This window comes from Ochotona curzoniae, unplaced genomic scaffold (assembly GCF_017591425.1).
Source record: "Ochotona curzoniae isolate NIBS_2020 unplaced genomic scaffold, NIBS_Ocur_1.0 scaffold_4701, whole genome shotgun sequence".
In the NCBI taxonomy this organism is placed as follows: domain Eukaryota; kingdom Metazoa; phylum Chordata; class Mammalia; order Lagomorpha; family Ochotonidae; genus Ochotona; species Ochotona curzoniae.
In genome coordinates, this window is record NW_024467122.1 from 69,572,913 (window position 1) to 69,597,829 (window position 24,917).

At 35.0% G+C, this 24,917-nt stretch overlaps 1 protein-coding gene across 6 annotated transcripts in view; it reads right to left on the reverse strand.

Moving 5' to 3' along the window:
* DENND4A (DENN domain containing 4A) overlaps positions 1 to 24,917 on the reverse strand; it is a 107,072-nt gene that overhangs the window by 29,582 nt on the left and 52,573 nt on the right. For 5 of the 6 annotated variants that reach the window (XM_040970075.1, XM_040970076.1, XM_040970074.1 and 2 more), the window contains exons 8-19: positions 23,911 to 23,977; positions 22,217 to 22,275; positions 20,454 to 20,598; positions 20,005 to 20,180; positions 16,185 to 16,285; positions 12,604 to 12,822; positions 11,174 to 11,319; positions 3,736 to 3,869; positions 2,466 to 2,601; positions 1,884 to 2,090; positions 1,665 to 1,793; positions 1,293 to 1,434 (exon numbers count right to left, since the gene is read on the reverse strand). In XM_040970075.1, the coding sequence (XP_040826009.1) occupies positions 1,293 to 1,434; positions 1,665 to 1,793; positions 1,884 to 2,090; positions 2,466 to 2,601; positions 3,736 to 3,869; positions 11,174 to 11,319; positions 12,604 to 12,822; positions 16,185 to 16,285; positions 20,005 to 20,180; positions 20,454 to 20,598; positions 22,217 to 22,275; positions 23,911 to 23,977 (1,661 nt within the window). The remainder of the gene's footprint in view (positions 1 to 1,292; positions 1,435 to 1,664; positions 1,794 to 1,883; positions 2,091 to 2,465; positions 2,602 to 3,735; positions 3,870 to 11,173; positions 11,320 to 12,603; positions 12,823 to 16,184; positions 16,286 to 20,004; positions 20,181 to 20,453; positions 20,599 to 22,216; positions 22,276 to 23,910; positions 23,978 to 24,917) is intronic. The other variant, XM_040970073.1, reaches the window with a different exon arrangement.

Consider the following 24,917-nt stretch of genomic DNA (forward strand, 5'->3'; position numbering starts at 1 on the left):
TGTCATAGATGTAAACATATGCATATACAAACCTTCACTAGATCTATTATCAGTAGCATACACTTTGATAAAACCCAAGTTAAAAGGTGCTTGTTCCACAGTGTGTGTCCCATGACTACTATCCACGCTGCCATGATGAACAGCAAAAAGGTCATAGGCATCTGCTTGAAAACACACTTCTGTAGCATTTTACTACTCAAGGAGATACCAAAAAATATCCCTTAGTTGTTCAAGTTTATAAACTACTAAAGCAATAATCAAAGTAAAAACTGCCACGTAATTAGCAAATTACAATTATATCAAAGAAACATCTTGTGAAGTAAGAAATACTAAAACAAGATCACTAAAGGTTGACAATTTAACAGCTGGAAAAATAAAAGAGAAATCTGTTTTTTAAAAAAGTTTTTAAAGTAGGAACTCAGATTGATCACACCTAATCCAAAATCAAAACCTTTTAAAATTGCTCCAAAAGTTTCAACACGACATCATAAAATTCCACATTTGATCCCAAGATGGGTCATAGTCAAACGCAGGTGCATTAAAATAGTGTCTAAAATTACCTTCAGGATAAATGTTTAGGTGTCTGTGAAACACCAGTAAATTTAGTGTTTAAATATGAGTCCCATGGCAGGCCACGGTACACACAGAGGATATGGTAGACCATCGGGGTCTGCAGAGGACATCTGGTACCATAGCAGAGAATGGAGAACATAACGTATGGACAAGTATCCCAGCCAAACTGGATGAATGCCAGCCAATGGACATTGGGCGCGTTTTCCCATCCATAGATCAGCAAGATCAATAGCATTTCAGAACTATCGCATCCACCTGGGCAGTACCCTCGGAGCGTGTGCCACATTGGGACCCTGGGTTGATATTGGGTGGCTGTTCCCTGTCCTCAGATACTGGGGTGGGTTGGGAGGCTGGGTATGGCTTCTACCCTTATTTCCCTACTCACTCCAGAAATGGGGAGAAGAAATAGGAAGCTTGGAAACATGATCATATCCACTTTTCCCAATTTTCCCTAACCCTGGGATCAACTATGTAAACATCATCTAAAATTTAAAAATAAAGTTAAAAATAAATAAATATGGGCCCCACCCCAAATAGATCATATATATGCATATATTTTAAAACCCAAACTTTGAAGTCCTTCCGGTCTCCAGTATTCAGTGGCAATAACAACAGACCAAAGCATTTAAAAAATTCCTAAAAATATGAAGTATAACTAACCCGTTAATTTTAGAAAAAAAAAAAACAAACACATACAACCCTTAAAAGCCTTTAATTACCTGAGAGAGTTGTTTGTGATAAGTGTGCATGTTTCTTTAAAGCTCTTTTGAACTGTGCTACTCCTAAAATAACATTTCTTACTTTTGTCCAAAGAAAGTAGCCACTACGACTTCTTGAAGGCCAGGTACTTTCCAAAACAGCCTATTCATTCAATAAAACAAAATAATCAGTAAAATAAATTTTGTAAGTGAACACTCAAAATCATCGAGCTAAAGATATCAAAACATTGTATAAAACAAAGAAAATTAGAAAGTCATACTTGATTTACAAAATATACTTTAGGTATTCTAATATAAATATCAAATAACCTCTGATTATTTGTCTTTAAATTAAGGGGGTATAGTGACAAAAATAATGCTATTTGTCCATACCTTATTATAATAACCATAAGTAATGGCATTGGGGTCAATGCCAGCCTTATGCATTTCAAACAGCACGCGCACGGCAAGCACTGGCTGATCATACTGTCCACAGAGCTGCATAAGAATGCGGTAGCACACCTGAAACACAAGTTTGAAAGTGTGCAGAAACAAAGATACGTATGTATATAAAGCTGAAGCAGAACAGTGCGTTTACCAAAAAACTGTTACCTCATCAGGTGGATCCATCTTCTTGGATTGCATTTTTTTTAGCACATCATAGGCTGTTTTCAGAGCCCTGACTTTTGAATGACATACTTTCACATAAGCTGGGAGACAAATAAACCACAATCCATAACAGTGACGCAACAGACACCTGGACCACATCTGAGGGATGGAAGAATATCTCTTGGCAATTTTATGGGCTGACTTAATTTCCTAGAAAAAAATGCAAGGTTTTCATGGATAAATTTACATACTTAAACATCCTTATTTAATTGAATGCTGAAAAAAAGTGACACATTTTTGTAATGTTTCCATAAGAATCTGTTACACATTTTCAAACCTCTTTTTGAATCTGTATTATAAAACATGTAAACTTCTAGGACACAATAATAAATTAATTTATTGAAGTCAGATTTTTCTAAATTATCTTTGGAAGATATTAAAAACATCATCTCTTATTATCTTCAGTGACCATTAACCATTAACAGCTGTGTATAGGGTGATAAAATATATTAAAGAAGATCAGTGCCAAATTTACTGTTTGCTTGATTATTTGATTTCACGAAGATGGCAAAATTCTCAAAGCACCTGTTTTGTTCTCCTGAACATGGGAGAAGGGCTACTAGGACTACTTGATTTTGAAGGCAGTTTGTTCTTTCGAGCTTGCAGAAATCCTTCTGGTCTCTCAAATAAATTGTTCCTAAGAACTGGAAATCCATTATAGCTGTTTCAGAAAAGAAAAAAAAATTCAAGTACACATAGATGATCACAATGGTTATAAACAGAAAAAACAAACTTACATTTATTTTGTTTGTTTTTATTCATTTCAGAGACACAGTAAGTGAGTTCCACTCACTGATTTACCCCTCCCCTCAAATGCCTACAAAAGCTAAGTCTGAGCCAGGCTGAATTTAGGAGCCTGGAACTCAATCTGGATCTCCCATGTAGTTGGGAAGGACCCAAGTACTTGAGCTATCATCATTGTCTCCCAGTTACACATAAACAGGAAGTCAGAATTGGACCTGCAGCAGGACTCAAACCCAGGCACTCCAATATGGATTGCAGGCAACTTAACTGGTATCTTAACTGCTGCACCAAACACCTAGTCCTCAATTAATAACTTCTTAAAATTTAACTATAAATTTCTCAATCAGACTTTGACAGATAGTTAATAAATGTTCACACTAATGATGTGCTTTTACTATAATATCTAGAAACATAACAGCTACTTACAAACTCAAGTACATAGAGGGAATATATTTAACTTTTCTTTAATGTCATCAAATTTCATAGTAACTCAAGTAAATGGCTGAAGGTTAGTATTTAGACAAATATGCAGCAAATATATTAGAAAACAAGACAGTTGGTAAGGGGCCCACCAAAAATTTTCTTTCAAACAGGGCATCTATTATTTTCACAGTTTCAGATTACCACATTTACAACAGACTCTCCCTGTTAAAAATTCAAATAACAATCAGGGCTAACCTTCATATTATCATGAATTGATTAATCAGGTTAATCCAGGTTCAAGGCCTAATTCATGAGATGGTGCTATTCAAAATTCTTCAATAAAAGTGCTCCAATGGGTGGGGAAATCTAACTGAATTTAATCAATATTTATGAGAATACTTGGGTAGACGTAGAGAGCTTCCCAAATCTACAGTACACACACACACACATATATTTCTGTTTATACCTCAAAACTTAATAATGGATGTGGGATAAGCTTGCTTACCACCTAAAAATTATGAATCTGTAAAGTTTGGAATTTTGAAAATACCACACTCCTTAGAAAGCTATGTCCCAGGTGCTGGATTGCTTCTCACTTTCAATCTCAACCAGTCTGCCTCTTGAATACCTGTACTGCAAAGGGGGTTCTTCACCATTGGGCAGATAGGGAATCTCGGGTGGCGTTACAAAAACAGTGTGTTCACTTTTGAAAGATTCATCCAGTTCTATAAGTCGCACTTCACCACTCTTGTCCATATCCACCTGAGTTAAAAAATAACATACATTATAAAACCCAAAAATAGCAGAATTTTATCTATAGCATTGATTTGTACACATACTGAAGTTACTTAATAATACAAATGGAATAGTTCTTTATGTATTACTAAGAACTCCATGTATAAGAAAGAACTCCAAAATAAAGGTGAAAATTATTAGGCATGCTATACTATCTCTGGAGTAAAAACATGGTGAAAATAAGAGCATGCTCTAACTGTAAGTTGCAACACTTCCTTTTAAAATGCTTTTAATAGTTCATCTATCATTTGCAGCAAGCTGGACAACATGAGGACATGTTTTAGAATTTTTAATTAATAGCAAGAGAAAATGTTAACCAACTAATGATAAAAGAAATAAAATGGTTATATATGTATGTGCTGAAATTTTTAAAGATCTTACATATATTATATAGACATATTTGGGTTCTCTTTTCTCTATCACTATCACTACCAGGATGTTTGTTCTAGATTATGTACTACCAACAATTTAATTAATTTACTTATGTGTATTACTGCTTTTCAATTCAAAATGATAACTAAAAATTTAACAAGGGAGAATATGTAGTTTTTATATCAAGCACTTATTATTTCAATTCTGTTGAAGACTATATTAATTTATATTTAAAAAGGTACTTTTAAATTTCTGAGCTAGTCAGACATTTATATGGTGAACCTAGCTATGATACAGTAAAATAGATTAAACTGGATAACCACACACCCTAGTATTATTCAAAGTTGGTACAGTCATTTTTTCACTCAGATAGGTCAGGGTGGAAAAGTGCTAGGTGCCCTTTAAGATAGGGGTGCAGCTGGGATTGGATCAGGAGAACCAGCCAAAAACCTCCATTTAAAGAACTCCCAGGTCCCTGTCCTAATTTGATACAGTTAAGACACTATTCTCTAATACTAGCACTATTAGTATAGAGTTAACACTATATTATTATAGTATTAACACTATATTCTCTAATACTACCTTTCTGTCTAAACTCTGCTTTTCAAATTAATCAATCAATCTTTTAAAAAAATGCTTTTAGAAAACATCACTAGAAACATGGCAACGGGGAAGGGTATTTGGTCTAGAGGTGAAGACACTGTTAGATTCCTGCTTTCAGCTCCTGCTTGTGGCTTCTTGATAACCTGGACCCTGCAAGGCAGTGGTAGTGGCTCAGGGAACTGAGTTCCTGCTGCCACCCAAAGGAGGACCTGCATTGAATGCCCAGCTTCTACTTCTGCTGGTGTGGGTATTCGCAGAGTGAAGCAACAAATGGGAACTGTCTTGATTTCTCTTTGTTTCTTTCTACCTCTCAAGTTGAAAAAAAAAAGTTAATGACAAATCATAAGCATCTTTGATATGGTGCTCAAGACCAAATAAGATTTTATATTCACAAACATTTTTATGCAGATAAAAATGGAGAAAATTTAATGAATAAGGATGCAGTGACAACAAGATAGAAGGCATGAGCCAGAACAAACATCCTGGGTCATTGGGAACAAATATGCCAGCCACCCCTGTCCCAACAATGGCACACTGCAAGAGGACTGCTTTGCCCTTGGGCACCAGATGTTCAACTGGTTCTTACTTAATAGTTACTTATTTACTTATTTCATAGTTTCTTCCTCTTTTTTTGTTTTTGATAGCTTTTCCCTTTTTAGATCTATGCCTTACTTTCTACTCTTAAGTCATTTTGTTCATGTGAAATAACCTTGAGGTCCAGGACAACTGCTTGAATCCTCCACAATGGAACGTTTATGTAGATACTAAAATTTTGCCCTGTACACTAAACAGTTTGGTGAAAAAAGTTTCCTTTTACTTGCACACCAATACACTTTCATCTTGACATACAGTATATCCCACGTTTATCATTATTTAAGTACCTCTGTCTTTTGGAAAGCACAGTGATGTCTTTAACTATTGACAGAAAAAGAACTTTGACACCCACAAAAGGATAAAATTAAAATAATTTTCATATTCCCTTTATATTTTTCCATAGATATTAATATACTTAGAAAAAAATGCACAGGATGTTTAAAAAAAATCAAGAAAAATTTACCAGACTATTTGTTACACAAAATTGTTCTTAGTTAAGCATCACTCCATAGAAACAGATTGCAAGGATTTAAAATATGAAGAGCAAGAACACATGGCTCTTAAATTAGTCATAAGTGAAACTCAAATAACTTCCATACAGTTTGTCTAATCAGCATTATCTGCTCCCTCTTTTTAAGTCGAGCCATTGTGCTGCTCCCCCCCACCTTTTTTTTTTCCTAATAAAAGAGTTCTTTGAACTCTACTATACACAAAAATGATTTTAGTGTTATTTTTTTCAGCTTTGATATTCTGACCAGGCATTAAAATCTATAAGTGCAATGTTAATCCGTCATATATGTGATCTTTTGTTGGATTTAGAGTTTCTTCTAGCTTTTTTTGTTTGTTTGTTTGTTTGAAAAGCAAAGAGAGAGAAAAAGATCTTCCTTCTGCCAGAGTTGGACCAAATCAAAGCAATAATGTGGTAATTCAATCCTAATCTCTTGTTTGGATGTCAGGGACCCAAGTACTTGAGCCATCAGCTAACTGATGCCTCCCATGATGCTCACTTCAAGCAAGCTGGAATTGGGCATGGAGTAGGACTTGAACCCAGGCACTCTAATGTGCAGTGCTGGTTCCCAAGCAGCATCTTCACCATTATAGCAAATGCCCAATCCATGAATCCAGACTTTGACTAGGTAGTAACATTTTAAGTACATAGTCTACCTGGAAACAATGATTATACAGCTAGTAGAAATTCCTTTTCTGAGAGGTCCCAGAATATACATTAAAAATATATATATTTATTTTTATTGGAAAGTCAAATGTACTTTGACTTAGAGAGAGGGGAGACGGAGAGGAAGATCTTCTGTCCATTGATTCATTCCCCAAGTGGCTGCAATGGCCAGAGCTGAGCCTATCCAAAGCCAGGAACTTTCTCCGGGTCTTCCACATGGGTACCGGGTCCCAAGACTTTAGGCTATCCAAGACTGCTTTCCCAGGCCACAAGCAAGGAGCTGCCGGGACTAGAACTGGTGCCCATATGGGATCCCAATGCATGCAAGGCGAGGACTTTAACCACTAGTCTACCTCACCGGGCCCAGAATTCATATTCTTTAGGAAATTGCTTGAACATCTCCTGCAATAATTTCCACCACAAAAACAGCAGAAGATCCAGGAGAATATAATATATTAATTATCAGTACCAAAATAATCTCCTTTTGGCATGATGCCCTGGGTACAAAGCAAAATTACAAGTCTTGAAATTCTTACAGTAATGAGTGTATCTTTAACCATGAGAGACTACCATGAGTTCCAGATGAAACACAAACCTAAGAATAAGATGCATAAGAGATCAAAATTAAGGGCTACATTATAATACTTCCTCTAATCTGGTGCCTTATGATTCAGTTAGTTAGTTTGATACTGGAAACAACTATTACACAGATGTATACCAGTCTTCATAAAGGGATATTCAGAGTGTACAAATGAGTGACCAGTAAATTTTCAGCATATGGGGAAAAAACATTCAAAGTTCACAATGCTAGTAAGAAATACCATCCTTTCATAAAAAACCAACACAATTATTCCTGCAAAAAATTATTTTTAAAACACAGCTTTCTATTTTTGCCAATATTTGATTTTATAAGCATCAAACAAGATGTAACGTGGTGAAGTATAGAAAAAATGAGTCCTTGGTACAGTGTTATAGTGTTATAATGAAGACAAAACTGTCAAGAAGCTATGATATTATTGCCTTCTCAAAATAAATAGGATTTCAAAACTCTATGTAGAAACAGATCAAGTTACAAAAAGATTAAGTTAGAAAAAGATTATTCAAACATACAGAAAATAAATCTTTCTTCCTAAGTATGTCTTTTCTGGGGTGATGAAACCATTCTATATTCTAGTCACAGTTGTATGGAAATTAGTGGTTATAAAAACATGCATTAAGGATTCTATTATGGTCTGTACATTTCAGTACACTTATTTTTTTAATGTACCAAGAAGTGGCTAGAGTATTACTACACACACAAAATTAATATATATTTAAAACATAATACTTTCCTTCTTTACCATTTGAACTATAGGTACCCATCATTTCTACTATTGTTTGTATGAGTTCTAAGCAGGTAATAATTGTATTCATTTTTATCCCTCTTTCTTTTTTAAATTAAATTATTTTATTTATATAAGTAAACAAATTTCATGTATTTCACAATATAGATTTCGGGGCATAGTGATATCTTCCCTACCCGGCCCTCTTGAAAGGCAGAGGGAGAGTGATCTACCCATCAATGGCTGCAATATCCAGGCCAAAGCCAGGAGTCAGGAACACCAGCCAGGGCTTCCACTTGGGGGGCAGGGTCCTAAGTCCGTGGGCCACCTGTCACCGCCTTCCCAGGGGCATTAGCAGAAGCTGGATTGGAAGAAGAGCAGCTGGGACTTGTGCTGGCACTCTGATATTGGACATCAGCATCCCAAGCAGTGCCTTAACCCACTGTGCCAAAATGCCTGCCCCAGAAATGGTGTTTCTTTACATCAATCTTCCTTCAAATATCTTCCATTTGTCAGAAATGATAGATGTCTACACAAAATTCTGTTCATATGCTGTTCATAAATATTTTGCTCAAAAATTACACATTTCTATGGTGAAATAAAACAAAAATGAAATACCAATTTGTAATCTTCAATAAAACCGAGCCAATGCAAGAGGGAAGAGGAGGGAGGAGGGGATGGGAGAGGAAGGAAGTTCTATGTCTGAAAAACTGTAAAATGGAAAATAAGAATAAAAAGAAACCTAGCAAAACAACAAAATTAAATTTTCTACTTTCGAATTTACATAACCTTGCTATTATGAGACATGCAGTTATAATTATGCTTTTTCACAACATTTTTTAAAAACATAGATAAGAAGACAGCATTAAAAAAGCTAATAACAAAAGTCATAAGTGTAACAGCAGGGATTAAAGTTAATTTTAATTTCCAATGTGCTGTTTTTCCTATTATACCATGGACAGTGAAACTCATTCCTTATTTTCGAATGACACACAATCAGTAAGGTTTTATGTCATATTCAGAATTGAGGCAATTTCTGAATATTAAGGAATGAATCATATTTATCTTTCACAGTAGCATAAATCTGAAAGTGACAGACTTCTTTAAATAATCTTACACTTGCCAATTGCTGAGATAATATATGCAAAAGCTTTGCTTTCTTCCTTTTTATCTATTATCACAGGCTCTTTAAGATCACAGGTACTATTTCTATTTAATACATATAATGAATACATGCATATATGTCTCTATACTATATATGTGTTTACATGATCACAAATTTATAGAAAAGAGTACAAGCAACTTCTTTCCCCCCTAATTTTTGATCTTAAGATGCCTCCCTCATGTTCCTCATTAACACTTGAGTATGTAGGTACTTTGCACAAATAAGGACATTCTGCTATGTAACTACAGCTGGAAATTAGCATGAATAAACTACTACCTAATTCTTATACCACACTACAGTTTAGTTTATTACCCTAATAATGCTATACAAAAGGAATTCTGTTCTGTATGAACTGCATTTAGAAGTCAAATATCTTTATCTCAAGTTTTTCAGTTTTTCCCTTATTTTGACAATAGATATTTTGTAGAATATATCTTAATTTGTATTTGTATGATATTTCCTTGAGATTACACAGGTTATATGTCTTTTGCAGAAATACTTCAGAATTGATATCTTATTTTCTTTACTTGTTTTCCATTATAAAATTATTATTTCTCCTTTTTCTTATTAATGTATGTTTTGTGGGGAGGTACTTTGAAACTGTAAGATTTGATTCTCACCACACTTTCAACTTATTTTATTTAATAGAGTAACCTGCTACTGATACTTAATGCTCAAATTATCACAGAAATTTCTTCAAACTGGATTCATTGTATGGGTTTTAACATATCTTACTTCATTCTTGGAGCAAGTCCTTGTTTTACAGCACACAATACTTTATTATTACTTTTGTATTTAATGCTTTTATTTTCCTAGCCCTAAACTTGGAATCAATTGTTCTCTAGGGAGTCCTGCTTTCTTTTAGTAGAGAATAGTGTTTAGAAGTCAAGACCCTATTATTAGCTATGCTCACTGCTAATGGGATGTCGCAGTTCCCAAGTCCTCACAATGTACAGAACTAGGGAATTAATTAATACGTTACATATAGATATCTAAACTAACATGCATAGTGATATGGGTCATTGAAAACCACAGCAAACTTCCAAACAAACTTCGATCTCTGTAAGTTCATTCTAGTTTTCTTTACCTCAATATTTTTAAGATCCTTCCCTGACAGTGAGAAATATTATTTTTAACATACTTACTTAATTGATCAAGGCTTTTCATCAGCAACCTTCTCTCATCTCTGCCACCACTCCTCCATCAGGAAGATGACTTTTTCTCCCTAATTTGTCCTTAACGGCCCCAACTTCCACCATGTTGACATCTTCTTCACATACACTAAACTGACCCTCCACCCATTTGCTATACTTCATGGGGATGCTTTCCTCACCCTGCCCAAATTCTGACACTCCCTGTTACCCACATCTTTGCAGTCAGGTTCTGAAAAGCTGTGCCAATTTGCTTCCCATCATGGACATCCTCCTTCCTGTTTCTTCTCTGACTTTTCATGCTAGGCTATGCATCTGCATTGGGTATGTCCCTCACTTGGCCTGGGTTCCAACATTCCAAACTAGGCTGCTCCTCTTTCCTAACTCTATTCAGACTAGATAATACCCCTCTCTTCTCTCCTGCATGGATACTCAACACTTTGCTTTGTACCACATAATAATATTAGGACAGAATTAAAAGGAGATAGCCTCAACATGCATTTAAAAGATCAGAATATCTTATGGTACAAGCTCACTCTCAATTGTAGAAATATTCAGGTGAAATATCTATTATACTTCACAGTATGATAGAACACGGGACAACCCCCTCAGACAGACAGTCAAGTTGGAGGTCTAAAAGTTTAGAAGATTCCTAGCCTTCAAGCAGACAGGTAAGGTTTGGGACTGACCACTAAAGCAAAGTTCAAGGTTTAGTAAAATCATGCGAAGTACTTCTAAGAGGTGTTACTCTACAATTTCTAGCAGGAAGCCACAGTTATCATTTTAAGTGACCACTGATGAAAGCAAACAATTTAAATTTTGGCAAAGTCTGTAACTCCTAACAGTTATACAAAGTAAGTTATACAAACTACAGATACACTGTTACTTACTTTGTCTACACAATCATCAAAAAATGCCAGGCTTGCATCTTTATCACTGACAAAGGAGCATTCTTCAATGAAGCGAATAAACATTTGTGTTTTGGTCATCATATTGTAAAATTTTTGATGTGACCGGTCCCGGCTTCTTAAGAAAGCTGTTCAACACAAAGACATAATATCAGAATACAAAATATCAATCTTACATTATTCATAAAGTTTTGAGCTAGAAGGAATTTGGTCAATTATCCTGTCTACACCCTGCATACTCACACTACTTTACAGGACAAAAAAGTTAAGATTTCGAAGAAGAGATCTGAGAAGAAATTTCTAAGAACAAAAATGATTTGACAATGAAAACAGCAAAGCGACAGAGAAGAAATGCAAACACAGACAGATAATCTCAAATCCTCATCTAGAATGTCTCCATTGTCCTCTCATTATCCTGAAGATTATACCTAAACTAGTGAGTCAGAAGTTGCTATTTTTTACCTAAATGTTTTGTGTGTCACGTATGTTCACTCCTATGCAAATAACTTCCTAAAAGTAGTGATCCATCTTATGTTCATTTGCATTTGTCCCTTGCTTAGAGAAAACAGTATAAAAGTTTATTTCCTGATTTCAGATTCTGTTTTATTTATTATGCTCACTTATACACAGTACTTGGGCTTTCCAGCCTCAGTATTCTGCATGAACACTGCATGAACTCTGCTTTAAACACTCTTCCCGCCCTCCCCTAGGCTGGATGATTTCTACTGAGTTTGAGATCACAGCTCAGCTGTTACTTCTCCAGAAAGGCCCTGTGTAATCTATGTTGTTCACTTGTACTATTTTATAATTGTTTTTTCTCTTCTCTTAGTCAGATAAGTGACATAAGTCTCTCTTTTTGTGACCATGTCTGTTTTGAAAACAGACATGGCAATCAACCTCAATTATATTTATTAAATAAATCTCTCTCAGACGTTAAGTATAGCAAAAGAAAGAAAATACAAAATATGATACCAATTATAGTCTAGAACTTCCCAGCCTTTCAACTTCACAGCACAGGCAGAAAATATTTGGAAATCATATTGAAATCAAAGAAATAAAGGTACTCAAGCCTGGAAATGACCATCCCAGGAGACCTTTCTATCTATCACACTGCTTAAAAACTGAAAACACTGAAATCTCAACACATAACAGAGTGCAATGCTATATGGTTAGGAATTTTGTACTTTCCAAATAATTCTTACAGCACTTTTTGCTAATGGGATGATATCTAACATGCCTGAGAAAGCACTAATCATTTGGGAACAGATTATCAAAAGAGCTACTACTCATTTTGGAGGTATCCTCAAGATAGGTATGAAAACAGGTAACTGGGCTGTCGACCCAGAGAGCAACTGAATGATCTCAAAGTTAAGTCAACAGTTAAAGAGCTTTAAAACTATGCACTCACTTACCCTGAAGGGCAAAAAGAGAGGTGGCATCTGTGGCTGTTTCCGAAGGAGCTTGTGTTATTGGTCTTAAATATGATCTATAGCCTTTTAAAATAGAGGCCATGAAAAACAAAAATGCCTCTTGAATTTCCAAATCTATCATGTGCAACCTCTTCCCAGAATTAAAGTCATAGTCGTTCATTGCTAAGTCCATCAGCCCATCATCTCGTGGTCTCTGCTGCACTGTGAAGAAATGCAGTGTTAGTGTTTTCTCCAAACTATCAAATCGATGCCCATGATGGCAGCAGTACAAGTTTGTGACATTTTCCAAAGCATTCAACCCTGAACAAATATCTATTTACACTACTTCATAATATGGAAATCTTGGCAAGGTTTTTTTTTGTCTTTTTAGGCTCCGTTAAGAACATTTTATCCAAATTAAACATAAAAACATCAAAAATGTTTTTGATGTTTTTTCTTAAGATAGATAAAAAGGGTTTATCTATCTTAAGAAAAATGGTTCATGTTCAAAAGCAGCTATACATAATAGCTAATAAAGACCAAACAACACAGCATCTGAAAGCAATAATAATAATTATCTGCAACAATCATTCTTCCTTTCCTTTTTAAAAATATAAGTGAATCCAGAAGGAACATAAGGTCTAAAATATGAACAATAACTCTGGGGTTGATGTTGTGGCATGACAGTTAAGCTACTGCCTGTCATAGTGAAATCTTATGCCAGAATGCTGGTTCAAATCTAGGCTGATATGCTTCCTATCCAGCTCCTTGCTAATGTGTCTGGGAAAACAGTGGAATATGGCCCACGTACTTGGGCACCTTCCACCGATATGGTAGACTCAGATGAGTGCCTGGTTCCTGGTTCTGTCCTGGCCCAAATGTGGATATGGTGTCCATTTGGGGAGTGAACCAGCAGAAGAAAGATCTTCCTATCTCTGTCACTTTGCCTTTCAAATAAATAAAACTAATTTAAAAAAATAAAAACCCAAATATTTTCTACAAATTCAGAGATAATGCTATCAGATAACAAAAGAGCAAGCTGGCATTAGATAGATACCACCCTGATCAAGTGATCAAAGTCTGAACTTTAACTGAAATAGTGTGAAACAGCATAAAACCTAGTAAGATCCAATGCAAGGAACACAGCACCACTCCTGCAGTACTGCTGCCAGAAGCGCCTGACTTGTTACCTGTCGTGGGAAACTGAAACTCAGAAAACAGCCCGTCCTACACTGGTGAGTACAACCTTCATTAATGTCAAGAAAATGAAGGAAAAGCTGAGAAATTGCTTTAGAAAAAAAGAGGCTGAAAAACTTGAAACTGAATCAATAACTGATTTGGAACTGATCCATTTGCTATAAAGAACAGTATTATGATAACCCAAAATGTAAATGTGATCTGAAGTTAGAAGGAAAGTAATGCTCAATGTTAATTTCCTGACTTTCATGGTTATTTTATGGAGATGTGAAAGAATGTACCTGTTCGTAAAAAACAAAATTTACACAGAGATGACAGGACATCTAAGCTCAAACGGCAGGGGAAAAAATTCTATGTGATTGTCTCAAACTTTAAAACTTCCCAAAATATGAGAAAAAAAGTATTTTGACAGTTTCTTGGGTGTTTTTATTGTCTAAAACTAAGAGTACTGTAAAGTGGGCATTAGAACCAGAAGACTTAGTTTTTTATTCCTGGCTTCATCAAGGTTAAGAGTATGATCTGTGACAAGCTACTTCACCTCTCTCAACCACAATGAATGTAACATAGGGATACACGTGAAAGAGTTCAGAAGCTATAAAGTAATATACAGTCCTAATTATCGGAACTATTCAAACACTTCTAGATTTAAGCTTTAAGATTTAGCCTTTCATTAGAGCAGACTGGGCTGGATTACTGATTTTAATATGTTTAAATATCATTACAACTGGTGCTAAACTTCTCAGCTACAAGAGAAGCACAAGTTCTTTTAGACAACAACTAGCTTGAGGTCAGCACTGTGGTTTACGTGCTAAGCCTCCACCATCAGCACCTGTATCCCGTCATGCATCACTTCTAATCCAGCCTGTGGCCTGAGAAAGCAGCAGAGCATGGCTCAAGTCATTGGGTCCTTGCACCCACATAGGCGACCTGGAAGAAGCTCCTGGCTCCTAGTTTTGGATCGGATCAGCTCTGGCCATATCAGTCATTTGAGGAATGAACTAGTGGATGGAAGTGCTTTCTTTCTCCTTCTCTCTGTAATTCTGCTTTTCAAATAAAAAATAAATGAACCTTAAAAAAAAGAAAAAGAAAACAAGTAGCTAGGTAACAAATATGTGTATCATTTAAGCTATCCATAAGATAAAATTTTGCTATAGTTGGTGTCTTCTTTCTTTTCCCCATATCTCAATATTTATAAGTTTCTTTGTAATTACCTACTTGTTACAGAATTTACTTTATAAAGTTTATATATATATATACTAGGCAGAGTGACAATGGGGTAAAAAAAGAGGAGAAGAAGAAAGGGAATGAGGGAGAGAGGCAAAGGGAGACAGGAAGGGAGGGAGGGAACCAGAGAAAGAGAGGAAGGGCAAAGAAGAGACAGAGAGAAAATGAGTATCTTCCACTTGCTGGTTCACCTCCCCTTTCCACTCCCGTGCAATGGCTGCAGAAGCCATGAACCTGAACTCCATCGGGTCTTCCACAGGGGTGGCAGGGGTCCAAGCACTTGGGTCATCCTTTGTTGCTTTCTCAGGCACTTTAACTTAGAGATGGATTGGAAGCAGAATAGCTGGGACTTAAACTCTCATCTCAATATGGGATGGTGGTGGTTTAACTGTGCTGGCTGAGTCTCACTCTGGAGACACTCTCTCCATGCCTATTTTCAACTACACTATATGCACTTTGAACTCTCAAATGTGGGGGTTACTGCTGCTGTCTATATTTCATCTAAAACATAAATAAGAACTGAGGCCATATTTCACAACTATAAACTATGGACTCTGAAACTTATTTAGATAACAAAAGGAGGATCTAATTATTCTTATCAGTAATTCTGAATTACTGTCAATATATACTCCTATATAAGATGTATTACAATATTCTACATTTGAATAAATTCTCATTTTGATTAATTTCTTAATGCTTTGGCAAACTTGTGCCTTCCAAATATTTGAGTAAGCTCAGTATGAAGAGTTCAGTGCTTCTCCAAAGATGAAAACCAGTTCTTACCCAATGAAATCACCAGCATTTTCTAAACCATCTGTCTTAGGCTTTTAAAACTTTTTCCATTTATATGAAGAAATTATACAATTGCAAGTCCTTTTTTATTTGTCATTGTGTTTCAGTAATGGTAAAATTAGAGTACTCTAATATCTTAAAAATTTTGTATTATTCTAAAACTTCTATGAAAATTTGATCAATATAAAATATATTTTATAAATATTTCATTCAGTTTCTAACTAATTTTGCTTTAGTGATCATTTTCTTTAAATATTATATGAATATTATCCTTTAGATAAAACAAATATTATCCTCTTATAAGTAAGGCAAAGTAACTGGAGCCCCAATCTTAAATTAAATTATCTCCATGAACTGGATTATGCACTTACATTTTGCCAGTTGCTGGTGCAAGTTATTCAATGTGTTCATCAGATTTTTGCATGGCTTCTTTGGAAGTATCTTCCAGGCTACATTTTTCTTGTCACCACTTCTGGAATAAATGACAACAATAATATATATGGTACATGGACTTTTGGAATGGGGTGGAAGGGGATGTATAAACTTATCACATGAAAAAGGAAAAAAGAAAACTCACTGAACAAAAAAATAAAACATTTTAGTTAAAAGAAGAAAAACTATGGGTAAACACTGATGCTGAATATTTTTAAAAAACACATTTTAATTTAAAAAGGTCTATCTAATTTTGATTTATTTGGAAGAGGGCAGGAGAGATGTGTGTGAATCTCTCTGCTGGCTTGCTTCTTAAGTTGCCACAATAGTCAGGGCCAGCCCAGGGGCCAGGAGTCCCACCCTAGTCTCCCACATGGAGGGTGAGGGCCCTAGTACTTAGGTCACCTTCTGCTGATCTGAATAGAAAGATGCATCAAAAGCAGAGCAGCTGGAATGCAAACCAACACATTGATAGAGATGGCCATTGTCACAAGTGGTGGCTACAAGAGCAATCCCTAAAAACTGGTTTCAATCAGGGCAAATCCTGTAAACAGTTCAAAACTTGTAATTACAATGTTACTCAGTGAATCCTTTGTCCATTGGAATGATGCTAATCCCTGCAAACCTTAATGTGGTGATGATCACTATTCTTAATCCTCATTTAAGAATGTTTATATATATTCTTATTTTAAAAATTCTACTGTAAGATTTTTTTTTTAATTTACTGTGAGAAAAAAGCATTATGAGTGCTGGTGTGGTACTACAGCTAGTAAAAACAATGCCTGCAATGCCAGCATCTCATATGGGCAATGGTTCAATCCCAGTTGCTTTGCTTCCAATCCAGCTTCCTGCTAATGCTCTGGGAAAGCAGCAGAAGATGGCCCAGTGCTTGGGCCCCTCCACACTCAGGACACAAGACCTAGAAGAAGCTCTGTTCTCCTGGCTTTGGTTTGGCACAGCCCTAGTCATTTTGGTCATTTGGGGAGCGGGCTAGTGGATGGAAGATTCTCTGTCTCTACCTTTTTCTCTGTAAGTCTGCCTCTCAAATAAATTTAAAAAAAAATCTTTTTAAAGAAAATTTTCCAATAACTTATGAATTGTAGAGTTTATCAAAGACATTTTGATACACACTGCAGTATTTAGTTTCTTAGTTTTCTGAAAGTGTAAGTAAAGATTATTTTTGTTTCTTTTAAGAAAGAAATAATCCATTCTGTAAATTACTCGACCAAAGCAAGGTGTCCCCACAAGACTGTCATAACCGAGAGGATACCAGTGGGAGAGGTTCCTCTGTTTATGGAAGGCTCCTAAACTCTCCTTTACTACAGCTATCACCACACAGTTGGCCTCTAAACTATACACAAAAGGTAGGAGAAGAAAAGGACTTATGATAAAACACAACCTAACTTTTGGACTTAACAACAGCTTTCACTTTTTTCCTATTTTAAAAGAATAGACACTCATTTTAGAAAACACTTGAAAAACAGAAAAAAAGAGGAAAAAAAGTAAGTTACTTATGGTCTGAATCACAAAAGAGCAATATAACCCAGGTGTGCTATGGAATTTGCAATACTTTTTCTCATCTTCCTAAACTTCCCAGAAAAAGAGGGAAACGATCAGTTTGGCAAACAAAAAAAAAAAGAAAAGCATGTGGTAAAGTTTAAACCTATGAAGAATGACTATCCCTGAAATCTGTCCTGTTTTTCCATCAAGGAGAATAAAAATATAGCACAGGGTCAAATTGCAGATGTCCTGTTGTGAAGGTGTTATTACATTTGTAACCAAGGGCATGGAATTCTGTGCTATCCTAGGAACACACAAAAAACACACTGTTATTTTTTTAAAGCTTTTCTCAACAGAAGCCCCAATGTATCTTACATGCCTATCTAGCAAGACTATCATAGGAGCAATGTGAAAAATCTATTTATTTGCCATTATACTTTTTGCCAGCGATTAATTAAAAAAAAAAAAAAGGTTCTGAAGATGTGTTCATGGCATGAATCAATGAAAAATACTTTGGCGATTCAGATCCCATAAAATTACTGGGGTTTACTCCCATAATTCCATTCTCTTGTTCTTGATTTCTTTATTTTAGAATTAGATGAGTTTAAAAACTCACTAAGTTTTATGCCACAATAATATTTCGTATTCTTATTTGTTGTTACTTCCAATTATAAGATTACTATTACATAAATAGTTACCCAATCAATTGTTGGTGGTAAAGTATTAGTTTTAGAGGCAGATGGTGACAGTTTCAAAACTGAACTCTGACAGTGGTTAACTATGTGTCCTTTGATAAACGGCTTTAAAAATCTAAATTTGGGCTTCTTTATCTGCCAGGTGGGTCAAAAACTATCTCATAGTGAGAGATATTAACATGAGATAGATTATACATCCTTAAGTCTAGTGCATGCTAAGTATTAACTTTTTCCCTTTTCTTCAGAAAATTATTGCTATTCAGAACAAACTCTGAATTGTGGGCATCTAAAACAGAAAAGGAAAAGGAAACTCAGAATTTCACACTTGTGATTTGTTTTTCTTTCAAATTTCAGGTTGGGCTTTCAGAAATTCTGAATACAGGAAAGTTGAAAGCTGTCATTGCACAAGTCTAGTCCTCTTGTAAGTGCAAAAAGAAAATAACAGCATCAAAGAGGAATATTTATGAGTTTAAACAATACATGTATCTTTGGTTTTTTTAATTCAAAACAAAGATTATGGGAAGTAGGAAGGAAAAAATTCTCTTGAACAAATGTTCAAGAAGGTAAGTGTTAATTACCATGATTTGATCATTATATAATATATATATATATTCAATTATCACACTAAACCCAATGAACATGTAAAATTATGGATCAATTAAGTTTAAAAATTCTTTCTGGAAAAAAGCAAAATATAATTTTTTTGGCTTTAAAATTTTTTCATTTTAATATTTATTACAAAGGTGAGAGAATTACAGACCCATGTAGTCCTCTGAATAGGATGGAGAGGACTGGGGTGGGGTAGAGGAAAGTGGAAGACATAAATAAATGTTTCTTTCTGTGTTGGCAGAGGAGGGGTGTATTTTTTTTTAAGATTTATTTATTTTTATTGGAAAGGCAGATCAGATTTTCAGAGAAAAGTAAAGACAGAAAGGTCTTCCATCAGCTGGTTTACTCCCCAAATGGCTAAGCTGATCTGAAGCCAGGAGCTAGGAGCCAGGAGCTTCTTCCAGGTCTCCTGTGTGGGTGCAAGGTCCCAAGGCTTTGGGCTGTCCTCAACTGCTTTCCCAGACCCCAAGCAGGGAGCTGGATGGGAAGTGAAGCATCTGGGATATGAACCGGTGCCCATATGGATCCTGGTGTTTGCAAGGGGAGGATTTAGCCATTGAGCCATGGCACCAGGCCCAGGTGTATAATTTTAATAGCTACAACATAAATATTCCACGATAAAGGAAATTTTTATATTCCTAGAATATAAAGGTAATGACTTTATATATGATTTGGAGTTACTTAAAAATGTTAATATATGTTACTTTAATTTTCCTTTGATATACTGATTAAAGTTTCATGACTAAAGTTTATTTTCTTTCCAATAATACCTGCTCTAATACCCTAAAACTGCTCCATCAGTGTATAGTAAACATGGATTCCAAAATGATAATAGCACCAGGGACAAAGAAAATACATTTCAAAAGAATCCCACTTAGCAATCATAAAATACACAAGTACACATATACCATGAATTCGTAATTTATTAGCTGTAACATCATTAAAACATACTTACTGAGAAATGGTGTTGGTATCTAGGTCAACACAACTGACATCTGGTGGAGGATCGTAGAGATCAAAGTATCTTGAATCAATCCCAACTATGAACGGACATGGTGCACTTAAGACATCTGCTAAAGCCAGTGGGCAGAGGGGAACATACGGACACGGCCAGTGGAAAGGAAAAATCATCTTGGATAAACAAAGGGTAGGAGAGTAGTTAGCTGTTGACACAGACGCATAATTAAACAGCACACACCCAAATTGTCTTTTTAAAATTATCATCAAATTTTAATGCTTAGTAATGAATTATAACTAATGACATAATGTCCAGGAAATTAAAGTTGGTTTTACAACATGATTCATTATTCACTAAATGTTAGTTGAGCATTAAAATAGCCTTAAGTCACATAGGTAAATTATGTTGAAACTAATTAACTGTCAAGAAGAAATGGAGATACTTACAGATACTAATGCCTCTGTCACACTCGTAAGCACAGAAGGTCGTAAGGAATGGATGAGGATTTTATGTTCTGTTACTGCAAACACCAGTAGTGTTACAGCATTTTCAGGGCCTAGATTCTGAAGAAGTGTTGAGAACTTGCCACCACTGTCAACCAAACAAAAACATATAACTAAAAAATATACATAAGCACTTAGCTATCTAAAATAAATTGGGAAAGCTCATGGCTAAGGTCTGACTATTCTCTTACATAAGTATGAAACTAATGAAGCTTTAAGGGTTTCCAAAATCAGTAATTCTTCTGCCTTAGATTCAATATGGCAAAGAAAGATTCATTGTTTCCTTTTATATTAAAAATATTTAACAGGTCTATCATTCCAAATAAAGGACTCAATTAAAAAATGAATATTTTGGTTGAAAATAAATTTTTAAGTGAAAATCTTTCAGCATGGGACATCTTTTATTGGAAGTATCAGAAAAACTACATGAGTATAAGCCCAACCTCAGGTAAATAAGTATGCATCTTAAAATATTTATGAACAAAAAATCCTTACTATAGTGTTGGTAATACTTACAAGAAATCAAGAGTTGCAAAGTAATGAAATATACATGTGAAGCAAATTAAGAGCTAAAACAATAAACTTCATCATCTAAAGGTAATAAAACACTGAACTGACAAAGCTGATAATCCTGTAAGTTAAGTAATATTTTGCCTATCTAATGTTAAGTTTCAGTAGATTTTTTTTAAAATAAAGCAAAACTAATATCTATAAGAAAATTACATATGTTCATGGCAACATTATTTGCAGTAACCAGAATATAGAAACATTTCAACTGCTGAATGCATCCATATGGTATCCCTTCATGATGGAAGTAAAATATGGATACATGCTACAACATGGATAAAATTGGGGAACATTTTGATGAAAGAAACCAGAAACAAAAGGTCACAAACAGCATGATTCCATTTATATGAAATGCCCAGAAGAGGCCAATCTATAGAGACAAAGTAATTTGGTGGATGCGCAGAGACGGAGCACGTAAGAAAGGGTTTGTGTGTATGCATGCGGGATATGTTTGTGAATTATATCTCAATGAAACTAATAGCTAAAGGAAGTCCATGGGGGTAATTCATTGTCAAAGTATATGTTTCCAGTTAATTTTCAGCTCAGACAAAGGTCATGAAAATACTGGTCAACACCCTGGATTGAGAGTAAGTGATGAAATAATCTGTAATTCTTACAAAAGTTCCATCAAGAACAGCAGCTGGTCTCCCTTGGGTATGTGCCACATAATAACTTAATTACATTATAACTATTTCTCTGATAGAAAAATTATACAGCTAATTAAACTGTAAGAAATGAAAATGTAGTGGAAACATCCTTCATTATTTCTCAGAACTCTTAAGGTGACAAAATACATCATTCCATAGTTTAATAATTATAACTTTTAAATCCTTATTAATTTTAAAATTAATTGCATCTGAATGTTCTTCAGAGAATCAAGTTAAAAATAATTAAAATCTCTACATATCTATCAATTATATATAAACATATGCTCATTTAAATCATAGTAAGTAGTTGATGTTGATAAACGGAGATACAGTTTTTCTTCAAGAACTATAACTCAAATATTTAAGGGAATTTAGACAAGAAACAGGTAAATGAAAAGTATCTTCATCAACAGTTAAACTGTTAGGTAGGAAAAAGAAAACATTTGTTAACTTTATTTCACATTAGATGGAGAAACATTAAAATTTACTTGCCTTAGTGGAAGAGGTGAAGAAACAGGCTGACTGAGAATCAGATTATCATGTGGTGATAACTGGAGGATTTAAAATAAAGATTTAGAAACATAAACTTTAAAGTACCACCTTCTGGTCAAAAGCATACAGACTAATGAGTGTATAAAATTTCACTCTATTCACTTAGCATAAGAAGAAGAATTCTGTAACTAAGGACCCTGACCACTCACTCCTACCAAACAACCACTAATTCTTATTTCAACTCCTCTCTTGTTATTTCTACCTTCCACATTTTGATGATGACATTTTAACAAATCCACATTGAAAGAATTCATTATTCACTTACTACCAACCAGATTAACAAGTCTGGTCTACAGGTAAAATTCATAGGCTGCCCATTTTCTTGTAAATAAAGTTTTACTGGAACATAGCTATGCGCATTCTTCGTACGTTATCTAGCTACTCTTGTACATAATAGACAACAGAAACTGGATGTACTGCAAAGAATAAAATACTAGCATGTAGCATACAGGTCCAAAAATAGATGCCAACCAACTACTACTGTTTTGTGTATTCAAATTCAGTATGCTACTATATATACATATTCTGGCACTAGATACCAAGAAACAACACAGGATCAACATGTGGCTATGCAGAACCACTGTAAAACTCATCAAAATGATAAACATCTGGACATTTGATCAGCATCCAGAAAATACATCATTTTTATCCACATTCTCAAATACACACAGGTATTCATAAACTAGTAAATATTTACACGTATTTGTCAAATGATTTCGAAACTACATTAAGGATTGTGAATAAACACAGTAATACACACATAGTGATAATACATGATAATATTTTCTTTATACAAATCACTTCAGGGAAAAGACATTGTGGCATAGCAGGTAAGGGCCCAAGTTGACTTCACCAGTATCCTGGTGAGTCCTGGCTGCTCCACTTCCTCTGCAGCTCCCTGCTAATGGTCTGGGAAAAGGGATGGAAGACGGTCCAAGTGTTTAGGCCCTGGCACACACAGGGCAGACCCAGATGAAGCTCCTGGCTCCTGTCTTTGGCCTGGCCCATACCCAGAAAACCACTTGGAGAGTGAACCAGAGAATGGAACTTGTTGTGGGCTCTCTCTCTTTCCCTTTCTCCCCCGTGACTGCTTTTCAAATAAAGTTAATCTTTAAAAAAATTCAAAATAATCATTAAATAAGTAAATAAATAACATTAAGAGCACATATAAAACCAATATAAAGACAGTAAGAGGAAAGATATAATCAGTGAGGGAAAGAATTGGGTTAAATGGTTTATATTTATTTTTGACTTCCCCATCATGTCAAAATATATGGTATTCATCCTGCAATATTTGCAAATATACATATTTTCCTTATATTTGTGCCAAAATATTTAGCTTAATAAATGATCACAAAAAGCATAAACTTTTAAATACTTGGAGCAAATTTAGGAAGAAAAGTCTCATTCTTTGAGTTCAAAACACTAACTTCTGCCTACTTTAACTCTGCAGCCCTTTCTTAGCTATCTGACAGAGTCGATAAAACGTTAGGGTTCCAGGCTTCTACCTGAAACAGCACATGGTTCTCCTTAGATTTCACTAGATTTTTCTCCCTTTTAAAACTGTTATTCTTATGTGTGATATTTTGACACAACCAATAATCCACAGCATCCTCAATTTAAGAAAATCTTACCTGAACTAAAATCCGTGGTCTCTGAGGAGATGGAAAAGGAACTTTATGCATAAAATGAGAAATATGCCTTAAAAACAAACAAAGGAAAATCCAAATGATTTTACAGTGAATGCCACAGGTTACAGATGATAACATGTCATCACAAAGCCAAGCTGAGATAAAAGTGTTGTATACATGTAAGTATAAAATCCCCAATGCTGTGAAAACAAGAGAACAAACGACAACCAAAATAACTTGTCTAATTAAAACCCTTCACAAAGAGCTGCTCACATTCAACAATATTTTTATTTGTAAATGTCTCAAGCATGATGAGGAATGTGAAAAAAGGCACGAAGTCATCAATCTCTACCATTAGGCGCTCACAATCCAGAAAACCAACAAAAAGTTAAAATGGGATTGAGTGTCACAGGACACACACCCACTTCAACTACCTACAGTGGTTGGAACACTGACCAAAGTGAGTCACAAACTGCTAAAGCACTCCAAGGTTCATTCAGGGAGGATCTGCAAGGCCAAGATCACTTCCATGCTATACACTAAAATGCTATCTGCTTTTATGCACTATGTTGATATTTGTAATTTGATGCAAAGGCTTTATGGGTAAAACTATTGAAATCCTGAAGAGAAGCAAGGCAGTGACAGCAAACCATACTATGGCTGCTTCCTATCACACATTCTCATAAAAAGTTCAATTTTCCTTAAAAACAAAAACAATACACACACAAAACAACACTGCTGGTAAGAAAGTACCATTAATTAAGCACATCAATAACATACACAAAGAAGATTTAGGAAAAGCACTATTGCAGTCAAATTAGTTACTACTTTTTTTCATAGAATGCCACTTTTGCTTAAAAGATGACTAACAAAGTATGGTTACTTGTGTTGGGTATTCAGCCAATATTTTCTATGCAAAAATGAATAGAGCATGCATGTTGCTTAATGGAAAACAACTGGAGGCATTTGTTGCCAGTAAATTCAAAATTCTCAGTGAAAGTGGGATTCTG